Consider the following 10,000-nt stretch of genomic DNA (forward strand, 5'->3'; position numbering starts at 1 on the left):
TGCCGTATCACATATTCGGTCCAGAAAATGGCGCGTTCTTGCGGCGTCGTTAGCTGATCCTTTAAGGACGCTGACATACTGACCACGTTCTCCTTATACCTAGAAAAGATAACACTCTTCCGGTAAAATTTCTCATCCCTCGCTTGTTTCACACAATTTTCTGCTTTCGTACAAGATTACATGGTGCTCATGTATATTTCTCATTTCACTTTTATTGCTGTTTTTTTCGTTAAGTTTTTCATTAATTAATGGCAATTCTAAACAATGAATCCCCTCGGAGTAAAATGATTAATAAGCTACGGGCCCTGCTCGGCGCTGCAGCTGATTGGTGCACTCAAAGTTTTTGCCATTTCTTAAAATTTGTATATTTAATATAGTTTCAATACCCTCATCAGTTACTTTTTCCCTAAGCAGACTTTCGAGAGTATCAATAAGAAAATAGTAACGGTACCAGAGTATTAACCTCCAGAAAATTTGTGAAAATAAATAAGCGTATTCTGTTCACGTAAATTCAATATGACTTGACAGGTGCCACGTTTCTAATAGGTATTTCGCCATCTACCAACAGTTTATTTGCCTATTTGATAATTCTACAAATTTCAAAACTTAATGCTTTGATTTTCTTATTGTCTTATTATTCTCATTGTCTTATGAGAAGGCCCAGCAGGAGCAAGGCCTTCGGCTCGCTTCTAATTTTGTTACCTACACCTCACCGCTTCGCCTGTCCCCTGGAGGGTGCAACGATGATTTGGCCAGGAGCCCCTTTTGGTGTCCATCGCATATAAAAATTGTGATTTTAGTCTCAGAAAGACCTAGTTAATAATTTTCTTATTTTATGGCGCTTCTTCGTCACACCCACCATTTTGCCATATTTTGTATATTTCGACTTATCCGCATGTGAACAAAGGTTTCTTACTCGCAACTCGCGCAACTATGGCCTCATCACTACGAGCTCGAGCGCGCAAAATGCGCGAATCATATGTCATAACTCACTTCATATATGGGATAGCCAATTTTGGTTGACACCATCAGACTCAGCAGTGACTGTAGAATCAAGATGTAAATAACATGTTTTACTTATGCTCGCTATTTTCAACAGTTAATCATTGAATACTACAGTACATTATAACATTAAGTAAGAAAAACTCTCGTAAATACGATAGTGTAATCGGAATGCAGATAAACCTCCACATACTGAAAACACAGTCATTTATAGCAACATGTCACTCGGTACAACCATCATGGCGGCGCGGCACTTGGCGTGGCGTGTACAGGCGGGTTCCGTATGACCAGGTCTGCGACGTGTCTAAATATTAGAACTCCCCCCAGCCGCAGGGGGAAGGTCCTTTAAGTTGTTCCGCAGCTTAAAGCACCTATTACCTGGTTGATTTCCTCTTGATATTTTCGAAAATCAGGTCAAGACATCGTTAATTAGTAAAGTGACTGAAAATTTTAAGTATTAAGATTTTGGGGAGTGAAACCAATCAGCTGTCCCGCCGAAAGTGTGAAATGTGTCTTCTAGATCCACTTAGCCTGCAACAACTATGATTCAAGCAACTAACTTAGAATTGGTGATAATGTCATTGAGGGCGTCGACGATCTTGTCAGCAGTAACTTCCTGCCACATCAACACACGACCAACACCAGAATTGTTTACGAACATTGCGTTTCTTGGTTGGTCACTGAAGATAGGAAGGACAAGGAGAGGCGTGGCGTGAAAGATGGACTCCTGGAGGCTGAGTAGCCCGCCGTGGGAGATAAATACTTTCACATTGCGGTGACCTGTGCCAAAAAGGGCGTATCAGGCGGCTATGTGCAAAGGTTTCTCACAAGAACATAACAGAAGAATGCAAGTTCTACAACATTGGTGCAGCCGATTTACCGAGGACGTCCTGCTGGGGAAGCCATTTGCTGATCCTGATGTTGTCAGATGCGCCTTCCAGTTCTCCTTCGTACTTCCACAGCACTCGCTGCGGCAGTCTACGAAATGCTTCGAGGAAAGCTTGGCGGTACTGTGCTGGGATGCTGTTACCGGGGGTGACTGAGCCCAGGCTTAAGTAGATGACGCCTGTACTCGTAGAATCTGCTCCCTCTATCCACGAGTCGAGGTCCTGAAATAAGGAGAAGAAAGGTTTAGTAGAAACTTAGTTAACTTACCTGTTTATCTCTTCAGGTGTAAGTTTATCTGTACCTTGTCTGAATTACGTGAATAAAACAAATTGCTTACTTGTGGAAGGGGCTTGGCGGGGCGGCAGTGGATGGCTCCCACCTCTACTTGTGATGGAAGGAGGGGAATCGGTGTATCGATGCTGAAGTGAGTGTTTATTAGTGACAGACTCTGGTTTCTTTCGATGTCCAACAACGGAGGAAGATCAGGGAAGTGCGCCGACAACTATAATATGTATATATATATATATATATATATATATATATATATATATATATATATATATATATATATATATATATATATATATATATATATATATATATATATATATATATATATATATATATATATATATATATATATATATATATATATATATATATATATATATATATATTCATCCACATATTATACAACTGAAAATACCTATTGAATACTAACTTCTTTCTGTATCATTGGTACAACGGCCCAGTAGTTCCAGTAGAGAGGGAGGTATAGATGCATTATCATGTTCTTAAAGCGGTGCCACAAAGACATGGGGAAGGGATAGGTGGTCAGGACATTAGGAGCGTAGGACGGATTGAGGACATTCCCAAAGATAGCACTCTGTCGTTGGTCCATCCCATTCGTGGCAACGGTGATGAAAGTAACTTCGTGCAGGAACGGGTACACTATCTGGGAGAAGAATGGTGCATGAACGCTGAAACATATGCATATACATACATATGCATATACATTCATATACATATGCATACATATGCATATACGAGTACATACTCGTATACATACATATGCATATGCATATACATATATATGCATACATATGCATATATATATATATATATATATATATATATATATATATATATATATATATATATATATATATATATATATATATATATTACATATATATATATATATATATATATATATATATATATATATATATATATATATATATATATATATATATATATATATATATATATATATATATATATATATATATATGTGTGTGTGTGTGTGTGTGTGTGTGTGTGTGTGTGTGTGTGTGTGTGTGTGTGTGTGTGTGTGTGTACTGCCTCCTCTTCCTATACATATATATCTATATCTATCTATCTATCTATCTATCTATCTATCTATCTATCTATCTATCTATCTATCTATCTATATATATATATATATATATATATATATATATATATATATATATATATATATATATATATATATATATATATATATTAAAAGTGATGGCAAGCTCTGCATTTATTATTTTCTTCCAGGTATTTTCTCTATACCTAAGCAGTATCTTATATTCTTTTCAAGACTGCTTATGGTTTGGCCGTAGCTAACCATGGATGCTAGATCCGGATTTCGGGTCTCTTGACCCTTCTTCAGTAGCTGGTGGTTGTTCTCTCTGCGGTGTTGGTGGTGAGAATGAGGTTGTCTGGCTGTCTGCTCTCTGCGCGCCTCATATGCAACTCGCACGGAATCAGAACGAGCTACGCACTATGGGCGGAGCCGCCTATTGGTTGCTTTGTCGCGTGGCTCGGTGAGGTTGCCGCTTCGTTTTTCTTTCTTGATTTCTTCATGCTTGGTAGGGCTTGAAGGTCTTCTGACTGAGTGTTTAACTTCGGATTATTTTCTTTTATGTGGAGGGCTTCTAAGATGCTTAGGCGTCGTCCATCGTTGCATCCATCGATTATTTATGTGCTTTCTTCTAGGGTTTTTCTTGTAATAGCGATGCCATGTTCTTCCATTAGATGTTTTTTAGGGGCGCCTGCTGCTAAGTGCATTGTTAACCGTCGAGAGAGTTTTGTAGTAGTCATGCCGATGTAAGATGATGGTAGGACTTCGCAGTTTCCTTGTTTGCAAGTAAATCTATATACGACATGTGACTTCTGCGTATCTTCTCTTGGTTTCGAAGCTGTTCTTGAGGAGGTGGCTCGTTTTCTTGTTTTTGTAGTAAATTTGAAGTTTCAGTCTTCTTTCAGGATCCGTTGGCCTTACGTTGTTCTTGATTATTCTTGTTATTATTCTCTCGTCCTCTTGGTGTGGTGTGGAGTAGAACGCTCGATAGAAGATGACTATGTCTTTATTTTCGCTGTTGTTGTTGTTGTTGTTGTTATTGTTGTTGTTGTACCAACGTTCGAAGATTCTCTTGGTTTGTTTCTCGATGTCTTTTTCTCTAAAGCCGTTGTTTACTAGTATCTGTGTTGATCTTTCTATTTCTTGGTGTAATTGCTGCCCGGTACTGCAGTGTGTAAGTACTCTTCGTATGTAGGCGCCGATGGTAGAGTCCTTGTATTTTTGTGGGCATTCACTTCTTCCGTTTAAGCAATGTCCTGGGTTCGTTGCTTTGACATATACTTCTGTATTAAAAGACTCGTCCGTCTGCTTCACGAGGATGTCGAGGAAAGGCATGGTGCCGTTGGTGCTGTTTATATATATATATATATATATATATATATATATATATATATATATATATATATATATATATATATATATATATATATATATATATATATATATATATATATATATATATATATATATATATATATATATATATATATATATATATATATATATATATATATATATATATATATATATATATATATATATATATATATATATGAGGAGGCAGTAGACACCTGCCGAAACGATAATTACTCCCAGTGAGGTCTAAAGCACTGTTCAGGGGGTGCTGTGAACCTATCAAGCCCAGCTGTGACCTCACTGAACCTTTCCCTTTGTGTCTCACAACACAAGGGGGCAGTCACAACCTGTCCTCTAAAGACAACTCTCTTCCTCCACTCAAGACTATAAGCACCTGATAACACACACACCCTTCACTCAAAAAAATTCAAAATTATCATGGCGACTTCTACACCAACCTCGGAGTCCCCATCTGGGGAGGAGACCATAAATGTCCCCAGGTCGGACTGCCTTTCTGTCTTGACACCCCCCTCAACTTTTTCTTCATTAACTTCTGCAACATTCGTGGTCTAAGATCTAATTTTCAGTCTGTAGAACACCACCTCTCCTCTTCTAAACCTCATCTTATTTTCCTCACTGAAACTCAGGTGTCTGAAGCAACTGACAGTAGCCCCTTTTCTGTTCCCTCCTACTTTCTCTATCCTCATTTTCGATCCAAAGCTGGATGTTGCGTTTATGTCCGCAATGACTTAACCTGCTCTCGTGCCTACGCTCTTGAATTTTTCGAGTTTTCCACCATCTGGGTACGACTACAGAGTCACTCTCAAACTAAATTTATCTGTGCTGTATACCTTTCACCTAACTCCTCTGACCATAAGAAATTCTTTGACTACTTAACTTCCAAAGTGGAGCACATTCTGACCCTCTTCCCTTTTGCAGAGATCTCCATTCTTGGAGACTTCAATGTTCAACACCAGCTTTGGCTTTCCTCTCCCTTCACTGACCATCCTGGTGAACTAACCTTCAACTTTGCTATCCTCCACGACCAAGAGCAATTGATGCAACACCCTACTCGTATTCCTGACCGTCTTGGAGATATGCCCAACATTCTTGACCTTTTCCTGACCTCTAATCCTTCTGCTTATGCTGTCACCCTTTCTTCTCCATTGGGCTCCTCTGATGACAATCTCATATCTGTATCTTGTCCTATCGCTCCAATCCCTCCCCAGGATCCCCTTAAGCGAAGGTGCCTCTGGCGTTTTCCCTCTGCTAGTTGGGGAGACCTGAGGAGATATTTTGCTGATTTTCCTTGGAATGACTACTGCTTCCGTGTCCGAGACCCGTCTTTGTGTGCAGAGCGCATAACAGAGGTGATAGTGTCTGGCATGGAGGCGTACATTCCTCACTCTTTTTCTCGTCCGAAACCTTCTAAACCTTGATTTAACACAGCTTGTTCTCGTGCTATACATGATAGAGAGGTGGCCCACAAAAGGTACTTAAGCCTTCCATCACCAGAATCTCATGCACTTTACATTTCTGCCCGGAACCTTGCCAATTCTGTTCTCCAACTAGCTAAAAACTCCTTCATTAACAGAAAGTGTCAAAACCTTTCAAGATCTAACTCCCCTCGTGATTTCTGGCATCTAGCCAAAAATATCTCCAATAACTTTACTTCTTCCTTTTTCCCACCTTTATTTCAACCAGATGGCACCACTGCTATCATATCTATTTCTAAAGCTGAACTCTTCGCTCAAACCTTTGCTAAAAACTCTACCTTGGACGATTCTGGGCCTGATCCTCCCTCTCCTTCACCCTCTGACTACTTCATGCTACCTATTAAAATTCTTCGCAATGATGTTTTCCATGCCCTTGCTGGCCTAAACCCTCGGAAGGCTTATGGACCAGATGAGGTCCTTCCTATTGTTCTCTGAAACTGTGCCTCCGTGCTTGCACCTTGCCTAGTCAAACTCTTTCAGCTATCTGTCAACATCTACTTTTCCTTCTTGGTGGAAGTTTGCCTACATTCAGCCTGTTCCTAAAAAGGGTGACCGTTCTAATCCCTCAAACTACCGTCCTATTGCTTTAATTTCCTGCATATCTAAAGTTTTTGAATCTATCCTCAACAGGAAGATTCTCAAACATCTATCACTTCACAACCTTCTATCTGATCGGCAGTATGGGTTCCGTCAAGACCGCTCTACTGGTGATCTTCTGGCTTTCCTTACTGAGTCTTGTTCATCCTCTTTTAGAGATTTTGGTTCAGTGTAGAAGAGGGGGACAGTTGAGTGTCATTGAAGAAAGAGGGGATAGTTCTCTGGAAGGTTGTGTCGAGTTGATATATGGAGGAATTGAGTTTTTGGGGCATTTGGTCTGCCCCAATCAGAAATTTTAGAAAGATCAGAAGTCAAGCGTTCTGTGGCTTCCCTGCGTGAAATGTTTACATCTTGAAGTGTTCGACGTCTATGAAAAGACGTGGAAAAGTGCAGGGTGGTATCATCAGCGTAGGAGTGGATAGGACAAGAAGTTTGGTTTAGAAGATCATTAATGAATAATAAGAAGAGAGTGGGTGACAGGACAGACCCCTGAGGAACACCACTGTTAATAGATTTAGAAGAACAGTGACCGTCTACCACAGCAGTAATAGAACAGTCAGAAAGGAAACTTGAGAAGTTACAGAGAGAAGAATAGAAGCCGTTTTAGGGTAGTTTGGAAATCAAAGCTTTTTGCCAGACTCTATCAAAAGCTTTTGATATGTTCAAGGCAACAGCAAAATTTTCACCAAGATCTCTAAAAGAGGATGACCAAGACTCAGTAAGGAAAGCCAGAAGATCACCAGTAGAGCGGCCTTGACGGAACCCATACTGGTGATCAGATAGAAGGTTGTGAAGTGATAGACGTTTAAGAATCTTCCTGTTGAGGATAGATTCAAAACCTTTAGATAGGCAAGAAATTAAAGCAATAGGACGGTAGCTTGAGGGATTAGAACGGTCACCCTTTTTAGGAAAAGGCTGAATGTAGGCAAACTTCCAGCAAGAAGGAAAGGTAGATGTTGACAGACAGAGCTGAAAGAATTTGACTAGGCAAGGTGCAAGCACGGAGGCACAGTTTCGGAGAACAGTAGGAGGGACCCTATCAGTATCATAAGCCTTCCGAGGGTTTAGGCCAGGGAGGGCATGGAAAACATCATTGCGAAGAATTTTAATAGGTAGCATGAAGTAGTGAGAGGGTGGAGGAGAGGGAGGAACAAGTCCAAAATCGTCCAAGGTAGAGTTTTTAGCAAAGGTTTGAGAGAAGAGGTCAGCTTTAGAAATAGATGTGATAGCAGTGGTGCCATCTGGTTGAAATAAAGGAGGGAAAGATGAAGAAGCAAAGTTATTGTTTTATATATATATATATATATATATATATATATATATATATATATATATATATATATATATATATATATATATATATATATATATATATATATATATATATATATATATATATATATATATATATATATATATATATATATATATATATATATATATATATATATATATATATATATATATATATATATATATATATATATATATATATATATATATATATATATATATATATATATATATATATATATATATATATATATATATATATATATATATATATATATATATATATATATATATATATATATATATATATATAATCTAATGTGATTTTTTTTTCTAGCTACTTCCAAGCCAGGAGGTGCTCACCTTATTAAGTAACTGATACTAGAGAACGTGCTTGGTACAAGACTCAATCTTATATTTTTTTCATAAATCACTAAAAAAACATGTATTTATGTATCTTCATCTGCACGGCAACGTTTGATATAATGTTATGTAATATCTGTTGTTGTAAATTCCACAATAATCAATTTCACACTAAATGTACATATTTTAAATATCAATATTATTCTCTCTCTCTCTCTCTCTCTCTCTCTCTCTCTCTCTCTCTCTCTCTCTCTCTCTCTCTCTCTCTCTCTCTCTCTCTCTCTCTCTCTCTCTCTCTCTCTCTCTTATGAAATCAATACTTACCTCACTCATTAAATGGTTAACTATTATTAGATCAAATTGCTTTCTTCTCTCATATAATTTCTTGACTACAGGCATTTTGTACATCTCTCGGGCAATGGATGGGTATATATCCTTTACCATTGAAAAGGCACCTGTGTTATCATTTATGTAATCAAACATTCTGGTGTAATCCAAGTTTATATCCGGCAGGATGTAGTTTATTTCTGTGATGTTAGGATGGCGAGGTGGATCTGCCAGCGCCGTGAATACCTCTACCTGTTGAAGAATGTGCTTCGTTAATAAGCCATCGATGGAATTCATTGCGTTAACTTTTCTCTTCCAAGTACTGTGTATACAGCTGAAAATTTATGGTGCGTAATCATATGATAATAAACAAGGGTAATTAGTTTGTGAGTCCATCATCAATTAATAAAGTGCACATGTATTAGAAGTATAATATAGAAGTTCAAAATTAAACGAAGTAATAAGGGTTTTAATATTACTCTAGTTTAAAAATCATGCATATGTTTACTTCATATCGCATTTTATGAAATCCTTGAGTCATTTTTAGAATCGGCTGAAAATTCGTATGCAGCAAGAGAATAATAATAATAAAAAAAAAAACTTTGCTGCTGAATAAACAGTGCTTACCGAGAGAATACAGCTTTCAGCAAGACACACAGTGAGACAAGAGGGACATGGTGTGGGAATGTTCTATCTGTTGAAATCTAACATTTTATAGATAACATTTAACCAAGACGGATAAAAAAAGGATTTAATGGGTGCTCGTGATAACTTCATTTTCAGGCCCATCGCTGTGAAAACACGAGACAGACAAGTATTCATAGTAATAAGTAAGTTATAGTAGGTGAAAAAAAAAAAAAAATGAAATACCAGATGAATCTGGTATTTTTTTTTTATTTTTGTATACTGTAGGAAGAAAGAAACTAGAATAATGTTCTTATGGAATCATATAAACAACTTAGAATCCAGTTTGCTTGTCTATTGAATGTAAGTCACTTGCCATTACTGACACTTGTGTCCTGGTCTCTAATGATCATTATCCTCAGTCTTTTCCACTTCATTGTAAATTTTATAATACTCATCATTTATCAGTGTTTTCTTAACAATGATCCAAGGATTTCATTAATAAAACGCATTGAATAGTAAAAATATACTTAAAAGTATGAATGTCTTAAATGCTCCTAAATTAAATATGTATATTTTTCCTTATTGGAAAGGCGTCAAAAGCCAGCATGGCTGTATATAGGTTAATCCCCGACTAGTATCAATTGAAGGAGGTCCTTGGCCGGCAGAGTATTCATAG

At 37.5% G+C, this 10,000-nt stretch overlaps 1 protein-coding gene across 2 annotated transcripts in view; it reads right to left on the minus strand.

Moving 5' to 3' along the window:
* The window catches only part of LOC135109064 (UDP-glycosyltransferase UGT5-like), a 22,011-nt gene that overhangs the window by 649 nt on the left and 11,362 nt on the right, over positions 1-10,000 (minus strand). The window contains exons 2-7 of one of the 2 annotated variants that reach the window (XM_064020087.1): positions 8,695-8,949; positions 2,612-2,845; positions 2,228-2,392; positions 1,883-2,111; positions 1,563-1,782; positions 1-99 (exon numbers count right to left, since the gene is read on the minus strand). The exon at positions 1-99 is cut by the window's left edge and continues 649 nt beyond it. In XM_064020087.1, the coding sequence (XP_063876157.1) occupies positions 1-99; positions 1,563-1,782; positions 1,883-2,111; positions 2,228-2,392; positions 2,612-2,845; positions 8,695-8,949 (1,202 nt within the window). The remainder of the gene's footprint in view (positions 100-1,562; positions 1,783-1,882; positions 2,112-2,227; positions 2,393-2,611; positions 2,846-8,694; positions 8,950-10,000) is intronic. The other variant, XM_064020086.1, reaches the window with a different exon arrangement.

This window comes from Scylla paramamosain, chromosome 18, assembly GCF_035594125.1.
Source record: "Scylla paramamosain isolate STU-SP2022 chromosome 18, ASM3559412v1, whole genome shotgun sequence".
Taxonomy (NCBI): domain Eukaryota; kingdom Metazoa; phylum Arthropoda; class Malacostraca; order Decapoda; family Portunidae; genus Scylla; species Scylla paramamosain.